We start from the raw sequence: 18300 nt of genomic DNA on the forward strand, positions 1-18300 counted from the left end.
ACAGGAGGACAGCATCAACCTACTGGCTACAAGCAGGTGGCAGAGAGCTACAGGATGGGGCAGGGCAGCAAGCAAGTGAGAGGTGGAGAGCTACAGGAGAGGGCAAGGCAACAAGCTATGGAAGGGGGTTGGGGGGAGCTACAGGAGAGCAGCGGGCGGAGAGCTACAGGAGGGCGGCGCATAGATTCATGCGCAGGGCTACTAGTTTTAAATAAAAGTCTTACAAAATTAACCAATATACCATATTACCAAAAAGCTTCCTAATATAGGTATATATATATGAATCTTTAGAATGAGATGCTTGTCTGGATGGAATATGCTTTGTATTGAACTTAATGAAAACTCCCCATGCCAATGGAGAGAATGGCAAATTCTCCACTTCAAAAATATTCGATATTTTAAATAATGTTTCAGCTTTTCCAAGATAATATGATAACCTGTCCTGTGAGTTTACCAAGAAAACTGTGTTGCTAAATCTTTTCAAGCTTTTCTGAAAACGTGTTTTTTTTTCCTTGCATAGAATTTATTACCAATTCTCAGGCACCCTGTTTACAAAAGAAATACCTTAAAATACATATTGTACTGTTTTCTGTTTAAATATTGATATCATGTGCCAAGTCATTATATCTCTTCTCTTTTATTAGCTCAGCAAAGCTGGATGAAGAATTTGAAAAAAAATTCAACAGCCTCCCTCAATATAGTCCTGTTACATTTGACCGGAAATGTGTACCTATCCCAAGAAAAAAGAAGAAGACTGGAAGCATGTCCTCAGAACCGACTAAAACCAGCAAAGGTTAGATGTGTGCTCTGCCTTCCTGCATTGTAGTCAGAATCTCCCTGAACCCTCTTCTGAGCTGCTGCAGGTCCCCTTAGATGTAACTGCACCTTGGTTGAGGCGGTAGCGATTATCTTGGTTCCTACCTCCCTTCTTCCCTTCCTACTTCTCCTCAGCCTCTGTTCTTTGGCCTCTCTGCCTATACATTGGCCCTTACAGGTGTGTAGGTTTTTGAAAGTGTTCCATGTGGTCTTTGACTTTCTGCTCTCCAGAATTCTAATTTGGAAAGGCAGAACTTTTCTTGAGCAAAAAGCTGCTGAGTCTAAGTCTTCTGTTCCCTGTGTTTGCAACAAGTTGGACTGTGAGACTATGAAATCATTCCATTTGCTTAATAAGCAGACTTCATTCTTTACTGGCAGTATGAACCAATGAAAATAAAATTCCCTGTAAAAAAAAAAATTCCCTGTAATACTCTGGTGATATTTTTTATTTGTTTTGTTAAATTTAGAAAAATGCTTTGTTCAGCATGTTTTCAAGACCATCAGATTCTCCCCTATGTATATCAGGGAAGCTTTAAAAATTATCACAACGTGAGTGGATGTCAGCATTCATCAAAGGCGACATTGTAGTTCAAAAGGGGCCTTTGAAGAATGTGGGCGTTCTCAGTGGTCTCAACACCTAGGACCACTGTTATATTTGGGCAGGGGCTCAGGTTCTAAACATCCTAACCTGCCAGGGATATTCACGCACAAAGAAGGATTGTCCTACCCAAAATGACAGTGTTGCTCAGCTTGAGAAACATGTCTTCTAACATTACTTTAGAGCTAAAGATTGGTGGGGAAACGTACCTCTGTTTTTCCACACGGATGTGAGACTTCATTCAGTTAGCTCTGTAAGACCGTGAATGGAGGGATGAAGACCTGGCGTGGCTGGGCCGTGTTGCTTTCAGGATCAGATTCCGAGCAGGGTTTGATGGAAGAGTTCCTGTAATCACCCTGCAGAAGTGGCTGCCTGTTGCCTGCTTTTTTCAAATTCAGTTAATTCCCTTCTTTTGTGGATTTCAGATGGATAGATGGATATATATCTTTATGTAAATCTTACTAAATTTTTGCAATCATGATAATGATCAAAGATAAATTAAGGAGGCAATACAATTCCATGGTTTTTGAAAGGATTTATAAGGTGTATGTCTAGAGAAGATTATGGTTTCTTCTCTGAAGAAATCTGAACCTCTATCCCTTGGTACCTAAAACCCCTTTGTGCTGGTATTTATATAACTGAGGAGGATCTCTTTGAGATCTGTATCTTAAAATGGCTCTGAAAGGCTGAAGAAAATTCTCCCTTCATGATTAAAGGCACAGAGGAACATAAAAGAGAGTTTAGCTTAGTTTTCCTCTGTGGTTTATAAAAACAAAGTCTAGTGGATAAAGAACTCAAAAAGAAATGTTGCATCACCAAGTTTGCTCTTCTGGGAAAATAAAATAGGGATGTATCACGATATTCCAAGATAGGTAGGAAAGAAATCAAGTAGCCTTGTTGACAGGTAAGCAGCTGAGCACTGTAATGATAGATTGTCAATGCAACAACAGTCTTTGTGCTCTAGAGATTTAGGAATAGGCACAGTAGTCCATGAGTCCAAAGATGCCAGGTATCTTGAGCTCCCATAATTCTTGGATCTAAAGTCGCTGATAAATAAATATCTTACAAGCGGATAAAGTGGAACTTAATTGATTGATGTGCAGGATGAACTCTCTTCCTCTGCTTGTTGTGGTTTGAGACATTAATTTTAGAACTCTGAAGATGGCCGATTACCTATCAGGAAATGTAACAATAGATTTATTTTTCCCTGAAGTTAAGATCTGTTTTCTTGCAACCTTCTCTTACTTGTCTGTTGTGTGTTTTTTCTCTCCCAACTAAGATTAACAGTATTTCTTTTTATGTGAAATAGCTTTTTAGAGGTTTGGATTATACTTCATACAACATCATTTTTTAACTCTTCTATTAAACCACAAAGTCACTGGTCTTACACAGAATATTAGTAATTATGTAGCTGGGAAGTCTTTTAAGATCTTGCTCTGCATAACAACTCATGGAGAAAAAATGCAATTATAATAAAGCAGAAATTAAATAATTGATTCTCTGTTTTATTATGGTATTTGTGACTGATTAAAATTTGGCATTAGCAGCACCAATGTACTATCTACAACTTATTAATGAAATTATCATACCAGCTGTGCTGTAATTGCCTGATCTTTAGAGGAGAAAAGAGATTGTTTTCTTAAACTCTAGATCCTTTGCACCTTTTCTTAATGAATCCTCAAAGCAGAAACTTGGGTATGAGGTCATTAGTGCATGAGTAAGAGCATGTCTTCATAGGAAACCTCATTCTTCCAACAATTCACCATTTGTCTATATTTTATTTTCTCTACATTTGTTATCACTTAACATTCATTATATTTTTCTTTCTGCCTCATAGTAGGTACTTATTTAGCTACTCCAGGTTATAGGAATTGTGTAGAATTTTTCTGAAACGTAATTTCTAGAGGAAATGATTGTGGGTACATTTATATAGTTATACAACTCAGAATCATAGTACCTGCTTGGGTCTGCACTTCTGTTTTCCCAGTGTCTCCTTGTTTATATCTGTATATCCAAGTAGTCTCTTCCCTTTTCTCACCGTCCCCTCCACTCTCTCTGCGCTGTCACTTATGTCTGTATAATAGGTCTTATCAGAAACTCTAAAACAAAAAAAGAATGAAAATAGCGAAATGTCACCTTCTCCAGCAGGGCTCAGGGTATGTTATACTAGGCAGAGCACAGTGACTTAGGAATAGAATTTCCTTTTGCTTCTAAGAGCAAATTATAATCTGCCTGGCTTGGTGCGGTTCAGCTGAAGCAGCCCATTCCTGCATGTTTTCTGGTTTCTGTCTCATAGTCACGTGTATATATTCTAATGAAAGCTTTAAATTATAAGTCTAAATTTAATTGTAACCTCTCAAAGGATTTCTTTTGACACATTATTTTAAGTATACTGTTAATGTATGAAGCACTTTTTACAGAAGTGTCAGAAGTCAAGAGTGCTCTGCAAAATAAGTAATTTTCAAATGACATAGGGTCATGGAGAAAAAGTTAATTGAGTTCAATTTAGAGTGTTTAAATCATGGCCCAGTGTGACCCTTGACTTCACTTTCCTTCTTTTATCTCTTCTGTCTTCTCACATACTGTTTCTTAGCTCATCAGACATACTGTTGGTCTTTCTCATGTTTTTCCAATTCACACTTGTGGATTGGAATTTCAAGTGGTTAAGCATTTGAGATTTTAATATAAGGAGCAGATTTATAAAAATTAAAGGTTGAGGATAGAATCCCCTGTTTAGAAAGGAGCCAATCTGAGGATACTGTCAGGGTTAAAGAACTCAGACCTGTTTTAGCCAGGCCAGCCTTTCCTACCAACAAGTTACAGCTTCCAGGTTGGGCAGAACTCTGTATTTTGTCCTATAACTGTTTCAGAGTCTTCATTGCCACCAAATATTTTCAGGAACATGGTGACAGCACATTTGCAGGTATCGACGATATACCTAATATAATCCTGAGTTTCTTAACAGGGCAGGGGTTGTCTAGCCCAATGAGGTGGTTCAGTTCCCCTCAGTGAATTCTAACTCGATTATGGCTGCTTTACTCAAACTTATTCAAGTCTACAGATCCATGTGACCAGTAGCTGGGGGCACTTTGCTATAAATTATCACAAATTATTGTTTCATAGGTTATTCATTGCTTAAGTGTTCATTACAAAAACGACAACCTAGTTTTAGAATTAAAAATCTGCTCTTCTTATAGCTTGAAAACATGAAACTAGAATCTGGGCAGAAGTCACCACCCTTTGAGTTTGGCCTAAAATTTGTTTCCTGTGACAGAGAGTAAGGTTCACTTAATTCACCTCACCTGCTGACCTTGAAGAATGATCACACCAGGCTAGTTCTGAGCTGGCTCTTGTGTCACTACAGTGTCTCACCCCCAAAATGTCTCTTTTTCAGCAAACCATGAACAACATTAATGTCTGGGAAGGTTATTATTGTCAATGTCTCTATGGCACCCTCTTATCCTCTCAGATTCTTTGTGTCTGCTATTTTCTACCCAGCTGTGAAGTTGGCATGCAAAGGAGAGATTGATACCTTCAAATACAGGCCATCCTGCCCAAAAGTTTGAATAGAGTCCTAAGCTAGTTTACATGCCAGCAAAAAGTGACTTTGTCATAAGGATGTGAAGGCTGATGCAAAAACTCTCTTAAGAAATGTGGTAGGCAGATGCAAGAAAAAAGGGTCCTCGCGCTTTCTGTCTGTCTGATTGTGGCAGCCAAGATTGAATGGGGGAATACAGTGAGAAAAAAAAGAAATGTGGTAGGAAGAGGAGGGACAGAGATGGGAGGGAAACTTGAGGGGGTGATTTAGTGAATGACAGTTGCTGATTCTTTGTTTTCTGAATAATTCCTTCAAAAGTCTTTTCTCCGCTTTTCATTTCCTACCCTCATTTTCCTGCATGGAGTCTCAACGTTAATAATTAAAGGGGGAAATAGTGGTAAATTTCTGTATATTTGCTATTTGTTACAAAGTTTGACTTTATCTTCTTGAGGCAAAATATCAAACATATGTACCATACTGGTGGGCAGAAATCAAGTTGTTCATTTCTTGACTCTAACATTGCTGCTTTCTAATTACTTATTCAAGTTTGTGACTTTCTTTTTTTAACTGAAGTTGTCCTTTACTTAGATTTGTTTTATAGCTATGGTCTGGGATGGCTAAGAGCGAGGAAGTTTAAAAATAAAAGTTTACAGTGGGTCATCTGTGTGCCGCACCACTCCGGTTGTAGTTTTTCCATGTTAAAATTGACAAGCTCCATCTTTAGCTTTGTCCTTAAATTGTACTTTTTAGATTTCTCTGAGTAAGGCTGGATCTGAAAATATGTATCCTTTTCTTCTTTATCGTAACCCATTCCATAGGTCACATCAGTTTCCTTTGTGAATTACTGTCTTATCCCATTATCCTCACACAAATGCACACTGATGAATATAAAAATCATTCTCCCTGTGAGCCAATTCCTTATCATTGTTAAATTATCTTCCTGCAGGTAAATCACTAGGATCCTTATAGTCCTAAGAAGTCTCAAAATGGTTTTTCTTCTTTTTTCTAATTCTGTTTGCTATGATTACCCATGTATCTATTATTCAGGTACACTAACCTAAAGTCTCTTGGTTGTATAAAATACATTGAGGCGGTGACTGTAAATGGACTATCGAGAATATCTGTACTAATTAGTGCAGTGTGTACACATGATATATTTTCTTTGTATTTGTTAAATTTATTTATTTTTCATTGTTGCTCACTATTCCTGGGAAACAAAAACCAATAAGAGGAAAATTTTTGTTTCTATTTTAAACCACCATCAGCCAATTCAGAAGTATTTGCTAATTGGTTATTTAGAAGGATGGCTTAGAAGGATGGTTTGGTGTAGTCATCAAAAAGCACCTGCACAACTTTATGTTATTAGTAATAATAGCAACAACTGTCATGTCTTCAATTCTTACTTTGTGCCAAGCAGTGACTTAAGAGCTTTATTTATTCGTTGATGTAACAAATATAATTGAGAATGAGTTGTGTGCTAAGCGCCATTCTAGGCATATATCTGTAGAATATATTTGTGATAGAAAACAAAGGACCCTCCTGCCATGGATGTTACATTATGGTGTAGTTACCAGGCGATAAACGAGCCTAAACAATAAGCAAAGTATATGACATATTAGAAGGTTAGAAGTGCTATGAAAAAAAGAATAGGTTTGATAGAACAACTAGGCAAATGATCAACAAGGAAGGAAAATAATTCTATATACCAGTTCTCTCTGTGTATATAGAACACTTCACCCAACAATAGCAGAATATACATTCTTCTCAATGGAATTGCCTCTAGAATGCAACATATACTGGGCCATAAAACAAACACATTTTTATTAAAAGGATTAAAATAATTCAAATCATGCCTCTGACCATAGTGGAATGGAATTAAAATTCAACAGCAAGGAAAAAATGTGGACACTCACAAATATGTGGAAATTAAACAACTCTAAATAACCAATAAGTTAATTACCAAAGAAGAAACTAAGAAATTAATAGGGAAATCAGAAACTTTGACATGAATAAAAAGGAAAACAACATACCAAAACTTATGGGATACTGTTAAAGCAGCGGTTCTCAACTTGTAGGTCGCGACCCCTTTGGGGGTCAAACGACCCTTTCACAGGGGGCGCCTAAGACAATCGAAAAACACATATATAATTACATATTGTTTTTGTGATTAATCACTATGCTTTAATTATGTTCAATTTGTAACAATGAAAATACATCCTGCATATCAGATATTTACATTATGATTCATAACAGTAGCAAAATTATAGTTATGAAGTAGCAACGAAAATAATTTTATGGTTGGGGGTCACCACAACATAAGGAACTGTATTAAAGGGTCGCGGCATTAGGAAGGTTGAGAACCACTGCTGTTAAAGTAATGCTTAGAGATAAGTTTATAGCCATAAATGCATATATTAAGAAAGATTTCAAATCAATAACCTAATCTACCTTGAGACAATATAAAAAGAAGAGCAAACTAAACCTAAAAGAAGAAGATGAATGGAAATAATAAAGATAAGAGAGGAAATTAATGAGTGAAGTTAATTAAAGAAAAGAACCAATGGAACCAATAGCTGGTTCTTTAGAAAGAACAACGAATTTGAGAATCATTTAGCTAGACTGACCAAGAAAAAAAGAGAAAACTCAAAGGAATACTGTGAACAATTATATGCCAATAAATTAGATAATTTACATGAAATGGATAATTTCTAGGGAGACACGAACTACTGAAACTGACTTAAGAAAAAAAAGGCAATATGAATAAACCTATAACTAATAAAGAGATTGAATTTAGTAATCAAAAATCTATCCAGAAAAAAAAAAGCCCAGGCCAGGATGGTTTTACCAGTGAACTCTACCAAACATCTAAAGAAGAACCAATACCAATTTTTCACAAACTTGTTCAAAAATTAGAAGAGGAGGGAACACTTCTCAACTCATTCTGTGATGCCAATGTTACCCTACTGTCAAAAGTAAACAAGAAAGAACTGCAGACTGGTATCTCTAACAGATATGGACACAAAAATCTTTAACAACAAAACTAGCACACCAAAAACTAGCATATATTAAGAAGAATTATAACCATGGCTAACTGGGATTTTACCCCAGCAATGCAGGGTTGGTTTAACATTCAGAATTCAATTAATTTATCACATCCATAGAACAACAACATCAAATATTTTTTTTTAAATATATTTTATTGATTTTTTACAGAGAGGAAGGGAGAGGGATAGAGTTAGAAACGTCGATGAGAGAGAAACATCGATCAGCTGCCTCCCGCACACCTCCCACTGGGGATGTGCCCGCAACCCAGGTACATGCCCTTGACCGGAATCGAACCCAGGACCCCTCAGTCCGCAGGCCGACGCTCTATCCACTGAGCCAAACCGGTTTCGGCAACATCAAATATTTTTTAAAAGCACATGATCATCTCAGTAGATGTAAAAAAAATATTTGACAAAATCCAATCCCTTTTCACAACAACGCTCATCAGACTCAGTGTAACGAGCTTTGTCAGCCTGATAAAGGGCATTCTACAAAACCCCACAGCTAACATCAAGCCTGTCCATTCTCACTACTTCTATTCAACATTGTAATAAAAGTTCTAGCCAAGACAACTAGGCAAGAAAAAGAATAAAAGGCATCCAGATTATGGAAAGGAAGAAGTAAAACTATCTGTTTGCAGATGACATAAACTTTTATATAGAACACTTAAGGACTCCACTCGAAAACTTAGATTCCACTAAAAAATGAGTTCAGCAGGGTTATGGGATGCAAGATCATTATACAAAAATCAGGTGTATTCTTAATCACTTGCAATGAACAATCCCAAAATGAACTTAGGGAAAACAATTCCATTTACAATAGTATAAAAAAGAATAAAGTACTTAGACATGCAACATATTGAAAACTACAAAACATTGTGTAAAGAAAGATGATTAAATGGAAGAACATCCCAGGTTCATGGATCAGAAGACTTAATATTGTTAAGATGGAAACATTCTCTCAAATTGACCTACAGATTTAGCCCAGTCCCTCTTAGAATCCTAGTTTACTTCTTTTGTAGATACTGACAAGTGATCCTAAAGTTAATTTGGAATTTCAAGGGATTCAGAATAGCCAGGAAAATCTTCTCAATTTCACAACTGGCTATAAAAAAAGGAAGTAAGACAGTATGGTAGATAGACATATAGGTCAATGGAATAGAATTGAGGGTCTAGAAATAAACCTATATATCATTGGTCAACAGATCTTCCACTAGGATGCCATGACTGTTCAATGGAAAAAGAGTAGTCTTTTCAAAAAATAGTGCTGGGGCAACTAGATATCCACATTCCAAAGAACGAAATTGGGCCCTTATTCACTTCACACAATATATAAAAACTAATTCAAAATGGATCTAAGACCTAACCATATGAGCTAAATCTATAAATCTTTTCAAAGGAAACATAGGGGTCAATCTTAGTGATCTCAGATTTGTCAATGGATCCTTTGCTATGATACCAAAAACTCAAGCAACAAAAGACAAAAATAGATAATTTGATTGTATCAGAATTTAGAATTTGTGCCTCAAAGGACACTAGTAAGAAAGTGAGAAAACATTCCACAGAGCATATGAAAAACGCACACAACTCAAGAAGACAGTTAATTTAAAAATGGGCAAGCTATTTGAATAGCTGTTTCCCTACAGAAGGTATACACATGCCAGTAAGCACATGAAAAAATGCTTAACGTCATTAGTTGTCAGGAAAATGCGAATCAAAACCACAGTGAGCGAGATACCACTTCACATCCTTGAGATGGATTTAATAATGAAAAAGACAAGTGTTAGTGGAGTGTAATAAGTGTAAATGAGGCTGTGAGACAGTCTGACAGTTCCTCAAAAGGTTAAACATACAGTTACACTATAACCTAGCAGCTCCACTCCTAGGTTTATGTCAAAAAAAAAAAACGAACACAAAAGCTTGTATGTGAATGTTCATATATTTAGAGAGAAAGTAGATTAGTGATTGCTTAGGGATAGAGGGAATGCAGTTATAGGGAGGGGTGATAGCTAAGGGATATGGGATTTATTTTTGAGGTGATAAAAATATTCCAAAATGATGATGGTTGCAAATATCTGTGAATATAAAAACCACTGAATTGTACATTTAAGACAGGAGCCTAGTTTGCCTCTGTAAGGCAAAGCGTGTGGTTGCAGGTGCTGTTAGGTGGATAGGTGCCGCAGGGGCAGTTTATAGAGCTTCCGAACTTTTTTAATCCTCACATCAAGCCTGTGAATGAGACACTATTATTATTACCATTTGAAGATGAGGAAGCAGACTTATTTAAACGATGAAGTCAATTTCAAAATAGGAATATCACAGTATAGAAATAACCTACTTTGGGCAGGTCAGTGCTCTTGTTGGCATTTCTGAATGGTGATTAAAAAATGGCCTTCAATTTTTTCTATCTGAGAAAACTAAGTTACGATCTGAGGCTTCTCTCTGCACCAGAAAAAAGATTTTTTGGCAAATAAATCTTTCTGTTTTCAAATCACTTTTTTTCTTCCTAGAATATCCTCAGAAGAGGCTAGAAAGTTATGTAATGCTATCAGGCCAACCGTTGTCTTGAAAGTGTTGTCCTTGTGAAAATCAGTTTCTTAGGAGAGATGAATGCCCATGCAAGTCCTTTTCTTCGCGGTATTTGGGAATCGAAAGTAAAATCTTTTCTTTGTTACAGATGGCAGCTACTCTGCTGTTATTAGTTGTGGCCTGTCTCTAGTCACGAAATCTCTTTATTTCTGCTGAGAGAGTCTTAGCCCTAATGGAGGCTTCTGCCCAATACATTTGAAGGAAAACCTCACTGGGTTTTATAGTGCTCAGCCCCCTAAAAAAGGAGGCTGAGCACTAGTTAAATGAGTAACAACTCAAGGTGACATTTCTTATGACTCAATTCGCTTATTTCACACGTGGGAGGAGGGTGTAATTATTTAGAAACACACGGCATTGTTTTATGGAACATTGTGAATTTAAAATATATTTATATTAATATTGTCTATAGGTTCTTTCCAGTCTCAGAAAAAGAACTTATTCCACAAAATTGTCAGCAAATATAAGCACAAAAAGGAGAAGCCTAATGTTCCAGAAAAAGGTATTGGTGCCTTCCATCCTCCATTAAGGTGTCTTGGCCACCTCCATTGCGAATTCATCTTTGAGCATTGCTTCGCGCACTGGCTTCGCCTTGGCCTCCCCTTGGCTTGCTTCACTGTCATCAGCTCCTGATGCAGGCATATTCATTATCTCTAGATTCTGCAGCTAATTGCAAAGAGAGCTCCTTCACTTGGATTTCTACTCAAATCCCGTATTTGTCTCTATTTTCAGAGTTCCATATGAAACCTAAAATTGCTTTTTCTCATCTATATTTTGGTGCATTTTGTAATTTAGTTTTCTTGAACCCTTATCCACTTTTTTTTTTTTTTTGACTACTCTCTTTTTTCTCATGTTCAGCAGCCTTCATACCAGGACCACATTTTCCTCCTGAAACCGTACTAGTTTCATGTGAAAGTCCCATGATTTCTTTATTTTCTCTGACACTTAAGGATTCTTGTCGAGGATTATTTCACTCCTAAGTCATAACCTCCTTTCCCCGCCTCCCCCCCACCAAACTATGTACTTCATCATTTGCCCAACTCTTCTTTCTACCTCCTTCAGTTCCGTAACTTTTATTTCCAGAGGGCACTAGAGATGTATTGCACTCTCCCCTCCTTTACTCTGAACCTCTGTGTCAGTGTTGCAATCTTGATGGGCCTTTGAGCCTCGTCAGGGCTCATCTGAAGGTTTTTTTGTTTTTATTTTCTTCTCACAGTTCAGGACTCCCACTCTTCTTTCACAGGAAAGATAAATCTCTCCATTTCGTTCAATTCGGCCGTGTGTCCTGAGAGTCAGGCTCTCTTTAGCATCTTCCCCGCATGCTAGTGTCGTGACTACCATGGGCCTTCTCATCCGGTGCCCATTTGCATCTCCTTTGCATGGCCAGATGGGAAGCCTTTCCTGTTGCTGGGGGAGGCTTCATATGCAGCTGTCCTCCATGTGCAGACACATGTGCCTGTGTGCTCCTGTATGTAACCTTTTACTTAATTTGGGTTTGATTTTCACCTCCACTTCAGTCGTGTAGTTTTGTTTTGTATGTGTTATTTTTCTCTGCTTCCAGTGGAGAAACGTCACTCTTTAGGTAAATGTGAGCTTGCATCATTCCCTCTTAACTGGTCTTCAGATTTTCTTGATTAAAGTCATAGAATTTACCAACAATGTATTTCATAAAAGGTAAATTTGTTTATTTTTATTTAATACATTTCCTGTATAGCCTAATTATTTTAGTTGAGAATTAAATAGTTGAAATGAAATTCTGCTTTATTTGTGTGATAATGCTTTTTATTTAAATTATTTTGTATATTGTCTTGTTTTTGTAGTGTATATATCAATACTGGGAGTAGAGTTTCACTTTCCTTTTTGTCATTGTTTTTAGGAAGTGGGGATAAATGGTCAAACAAGCAATTCTTCTTGGATGCCATTCACCCTACAGAAGGTAAAAAAAAAAAAAAGCAATATTCATTATATCATTTCAGATCATCTGTGCTGGTAAAGGCACAATTTTAATATGTTTAAAAAGTGTAATTTATATGGGCTCCACCAACAGCCTTAGACCTAAGTGTTCATAATTGGGTTATTTTAAATTTTCAAATCAAAACTGGTATTTTTTGACCCTGCTCAGGGTCAGGCAATCTGTCATATGGAGTTTAATTTGTCGAAAGGAGATTTATAACCTTTGAGCCACATTAATGAGATTTTTCATAAATAAAAACACTTAGCTTTGCAGTCATGTTGCAGGCAGATGTTCATGGGAGTAAGAACAGGGCTAGCATGGGGCTGTCCTGGTGGCTGGGCATGGACAGGCATGCAGAAATGGTTCCTGGCCTGGCCTTTTTTTCTAGTCAACCTCCCAGTACCTGTAAATATGTTTAAACTAGAGGCCTGGTGCATGAAATTCATTCACAGGTGGGGTCCTAGGCCTGGCCAGCGATCAGAGCCTATCAGGACCGTTTCGCCCAGTCCTGATTGGGGCCGGGCCAGCCGGTGCCTGCCAGCTGCTGGATGGGGCCTTCCGAAGGGGTCTGCTGGATGGGGGTGGGGGGCCGCGGGAGATTTGCCGGCCTGGGGGAAGGACCAGGGGAGGTTGGCTGGCTGTGGGAGGTTGGCTAGAGCGCACTGACCACCAGGGGGCAGTTTCTGCATTGAGCGTCTGCCCTCTGGTGGTCAGTGTGCATCATAACACCTGTTCGTTCCCGTGGTAACGGTCACTTAGGCTTTTATATATATAGATGGATTGCCTCTGAGGCCTATGTATAGCCCAAAAAAGGCGCCATAATAAGACCGTATAATGTTACAGGTCTAAGTATAGATTTTTATGTCAGAATTTCTCACAATTATATTTATTTGTGATATTATCTAATTTCTATTAAATATAGACCCTCAGGTGAATGCTCATTTCTGTGATGGTTAAGGAGCCACCCTCCCTTTCTTCCCATTGATTCTCTTTTTTTCACTGTAGATAATTTTAAAGAGCTGACTATTTTCATAGTGCTTAATTAGTTGATTCATTTGAAAACTAGAAGGGATTTTAGAGGTCATCCCGTTCAACCTGTTTGATTTATTTATGGCTGGAAAAGGGAACTTAATGATGAGTAGCCCACGTCTCTGGATTCCCAAATACACTCTCATTTCCTTACTAAAAAGGAGAAAAAAATTAAAATGCTCATTTAGCCTAAGTCATTTATTATAAATACCTATGTTTTAAAGATATTTATAAAAAATATATAAATTTGCCGAAACCGGTTTGGCTCAGTGGATGGAGCGTCGGCCTGCGGACTGAAGGGTCCCAGGTTCGATTCCGGTCAGGGGCATGTGCCTGGGTTGCGGGCACATCCCCAGTGGGAGATGTGCAGGAGGCGGCTGATCGATGTTTCTCTCTCATCGATGTTTCTGGCTCTCCATCTCTCTCCCTTCCTCTCTGTAAAGAATCATTAAAATGCTCATTTAGCCTAAATCATTTATTAAAAATACCTATGTTTTAAAGATATTTATAAAAAATATACAGATTTGAGTTTATTGTAAACATGGAATTTTTTTGTGTGGTAGGTACTGGTTACGTGGGCCATGACTGCTTTTATACCATTTACTTTTACAGAAAATGCCAGCAGCATGTCTGTTTTCTGACCTGTCACTTCACATCACCACCTCTGGGCAGTATCATTTCTGCACTTAAGCTGGCAAAACAAAATGTGAATTGTTGTGCTGCTCTCAGAATTAAATTTTGACATCCCAAAATTGATATATATTAGCTCTTGTGTATTAAAAATAGATTCTACACAGATTTGATAAATAATGTAAGGCGCTGATAAGGAATCTAAAAGAAGTATTTAAAAAAGACCACAATACATTTTTTTAGTGATACTGCTCTAAATATTTTGTGTTTTTAAACAATGAAAACCCTACCTCATATAAAATGGGTTATCATAACATGTGCAGTGTGGTAGAAAGCATGAATTAGGTAGGAATTAGGAGACCTGGGTGCTGGTCTCAGATTCACCACTAGAGAGCTTGTTTCAGTAAAACAGATTGTTTAGCCTCACTAGGATTCACTGTCTGTGTTGGTGCTAAATGTGAATGTGACTCATGTATTAGGGGTGGGTAAATGGTGAGGTGTGCTAATACATAAATTCTATTTCCCTTCTAACACTTGATGATTTTATTATGTGATTTCCTGAAAGTAGGTTAATTTGGAAGCCCTAATTTTCTGCCATTTCGGAAACAGAAAAGTAAATCAATTTTGAGTCTTCTAGGCAGACCTAAGGGTTTAGTTGGAAATAGAGTTATTATCGGCGATATTTAATTATCCTTATTATTAATGTATATGAAACAAAACTTTAGAGAACATGCACTAAAAATTGCATGCCCTGCAGTGTAGAGTGCAAATTATTTTCCGTGGCCAGAAAAAAGGAATAGGTTTGAGCTTTGGAAATTACCAGTAATTTAAAGTGACCTTTTCTTGTTACTTATTTTCATACCATCCCCTACATTTACTTGTTTGGGTGGTAAACAATGTACTTTGTGAATTATCTCAGCTCTTCATTCTCTCTCTCACCTGTGGCCATATCAATGCTTATTAAAACTTTACTTTTGAGAGAGTAAAAATATAAGAAAATGAAACTGTAATCAGGATAATTGTGGGGTGTGTAAACCACCCTAGGCAAAGGTTAGACAGGAGTTGTTTGTAATTGATATCTGTATAGAAATGTTGACTCAACTGAGGCCACAACTGTTAACTGTTCCTGATTTCTGTTAAAGTGGAGGACTTAAAATTCATTATGTTTTCTTTATGTCATCCCAAGTATAATTGGATTACCATTTGTATTTTTTTTTCCAAAATATCAGAAATTGCCTGGCAATTGTAGCTCAGTGGTTGAGTTTTGATCTATGAACCAGGAGGTCACGGTTCAATTGCCTGTCAGAGCACATGCCCAGATTGCCAGCTCGATCCCCAGTAGGAGGTGTGCAGGAGGCAGCTGATCAATGATTCTCTGTCATCATTGATGTTTGTATCTCTCCCTTTCCCTTCCTTTCTGAAATTAACATTTTTTTAAAATCAGAAATCTTTAGGTGATTAGTCATCATATCTGAGGCTTAAGTGCTAAGCTTATAATCTGGTTTAAACATTTCCACCCAAGCTTTTCAAAATCACTAAACCATTTCTTGAAACTTTTGTAGATCATCAAAATATATATATATTGCTAATAGCCTAGAATTAAAGTCAAATTTTTCATATAAACCAAGACAACCTACCTCTGTCACTTTATCTTTCCACCAAGTTATGGTGTCATGCTCATTCTGAAGCTAGGTAATACGTAATATTACATTATAGTTTCCAGAGGACTTTTATATAATTTTTTTTGCGAAAACTAATCTTCACATCAGCCTTGGTGAAGTAAGAAGTGCTTATTAGCTCCAAATACATGAAGCCTGACCAACAGAAGCAGGAAGGAAAGGAAGAACCCAATAGTTTTTCCACATTGGCTGCTTTTCAGGCATATCTGTAGATGGTCCTCATTTGGCTCAGATGTTGAAGTTACAAATGGTATCCTATAAGAAAAGAAAACCAAAAACCTCAGACCTAGGAATCTCTGTAAGACTAGTTTCTTTTGCAATACATCTAATTACGGGGGAGAAAATTTGTTTTATACTTAGATTTTCAATCAGGAGCCATAGCACTCAGGCTAACTTGATCTCCTCAGTTCAAAATAATTGCTACTTCACTTCAGCAAGGTCTCCCAGGATTAAGTTTATTCGTTTGGTTATTTTTCCTGTGTTTCACTCAGTGTCCCACTGCATTTTCAGTTCACAGGAGACCAACCAAAGGCAATGAGATTCCAAATTTGGCTATAATAATTTCAGTGCAAGTTGGATTCCCCTAGTTGGAATGTGAATTCATGACTCTAGAGCACTCTAGTGGTCTCCTGGGGTACAGTGCAAAAAATGATCTCCACATTTTGGGAGTAGAGTGTGGAAAACAAGAGTCTGTTACTGCCACATTCCTAATGCTGCGCCAGGAGTGAGTTCACATTATCACTCTCAGATGATCCGCGCCAAGTGTGTTACGATGATTGTGGAGTGAAAAACTAGCCCTGCGGACGTGTTTTGCAGTGCTTGGGTAGGTTTGTGTGCCCAATTACAAGCCGAAAGAGAAATGACTTAATTTGGTTTTAGACGACAAGCCTTTCTTTTCTCACATTTCCACTGGTTTGTCATGGAGAAAGAAAAGGGAGCTGGCATGCTGTCTTGATGCTCAACTGCAGGCTTTTTTCCTCCCTGAGCTTTTTCTATTTCCAATCCCTTTGTGTGCTAATGTTGCTGGACTCAGGCGTACTGTCCTGTCCCAGACAACTACTTCTTTGACTTAGTCTTTCCTGCCTTTCCCAATTCTTCTGTCCTGGGGAGGGTTCTCCCTGAGTGCTGACCCTGAAGGCTGTCATCTGTCTAGGCCACCACACAAGATGTTCTGGAGTTGGTTACCTCCTGGGTCAATCAATGCATGGAGTAGGACTCACTCTTAACTCCTCTTCCAAACTCTAGCAGCATCACATTACACACCCTTTTTATTCTACTTTTATTTTATTATTTTATCTTTTCGTTAATCCTCACCTGAGGATATTTTTCCATTGATTTTAAGGAGAGAGTGGAAGAGAGAGGGAAAGACAAAGAGAGAGAGACATCAATGTGAGAGAAACACATTGATTGGTTGCTTCCAACCAAGGAGGAGCCTGAAACCAAGGTACATGCTTTTATCCGGAGTCGAACCTGGGACCCTTTGGTCTGCAGGCCGACACTCTATCGACTGAGCCAACTGGGTAAGGCTACACACCTGTCTGCAGGACCCACAGTTACTTCTGGATTTGACAGGGGGTTTAGAGAAGACATCTGGAGAGGTGGAATTGCCTCTTTTCAGGGATTTTTGAAAACTTGCAATAAATTCTCTTTTTTGCCTGAGTCTGCAACCTGATGCACTCCTTTACCATCTCCCAGTACACAATTTCTAGGATTTGACCATTGTTGGTCTCTGTTAGCCAGCTGGCCTTTGACCCCTGGCTCCTTGAATGCTGGTTTCTGAGCTTCCCATAGTCCCGATGTACTTTCAGGCCTAAACTAGACCTCCCATTTGCAGTCCCTTTGTAGCCATCCCTTGGCTTTTTATTGTGTTTTTACCAATTCATCTGGAACACACAGCAAAAGGAATAAACATTGAATAGAAATGAAACCATTTGAAGGCTCTCTAAGAAGAAAAATCTAACAATCCTAGTCAAGGTATTATTCTTATTATTATTACTAGTGGCCCGGTGCACAAAATTCATGCACATTAAAAGGGAATTAATTAGAGGAAATATTTTAATATTGCTATTTTCCCTTTCTCTATAATAGAAGTGTCAGAGATGAAAGAAAATTAGTAAAATGTATATGAAAATCTCCCTCCAGTCAGAGTCTGGGGCGCGCCGTGGGACCCAGAGTCAAGTCCCTGCCCACACGCACGCGCCTCAAAATCGCGTGAGACCCAGACCTGGCCGGCCCCACCCACGTCCTCAGGTCCCCCAGCCTGGCGCCACAACCTCAGGTCCCCCATCAAGGCCCCTTCACGCGGGGGGCATGGCCTCAAGTCCCCCCCACCCCACCCCACCCCCCGGCTCAGCACCAGGACAGGGGTCTCGTTTATCAGGTGCCCTGACCCCCGCACGAGGACACAAGGACGTGACGACCATTTG

At 38.2% G+C, this 18300-nt stretch overlaps 1 protein-coding gene across 7 annotated transcripts in view; it reads left to right on the plus strand.

Annotated features, from left to right (window-relative positions):
- BBX (BBX, HMG-box containing) overlaps positions 1–18300 on the plus strand; it is a 290219-nt gene that overhangs the window by 256976 nt on the left and 14943 nt on the right. For 6 of the 7 annotated variants that reach the window (XM_006090071.3, XM_014456988.2, XM_023754948.1 and 3 more), the window contains 3 exons: positions 645–793; positions 10995–11084; positions 12459–12518. In XM_006090071.3, coding sequence (XP_006090133.1) covers positions 645–793; positions 10995–11084; positions 12459–12518 — 299 coding nt within the window. The remainder of the gene's footprint in view (positions 1–644; positions 794–10994; positions 11085–12458; positions 12519–18300) is intronic. The other variant, XM_023754952.1, reaches the window with a different exon arrangement.

This window comes from Myotis lucifugus, unplaced genomic scaffold (assembly GCF_000147115.1).
Source record: "Myotis lucifugus unplaced genomic scaffold, Myoluc2.0 scaffold_67, whole genome shotgun sequence".
NCBI lineage: Eukaryota > Metazoa > Chordata > Mammalia > Chiroptera > Vespertilionidae > Myotis > Myotis lucifugus.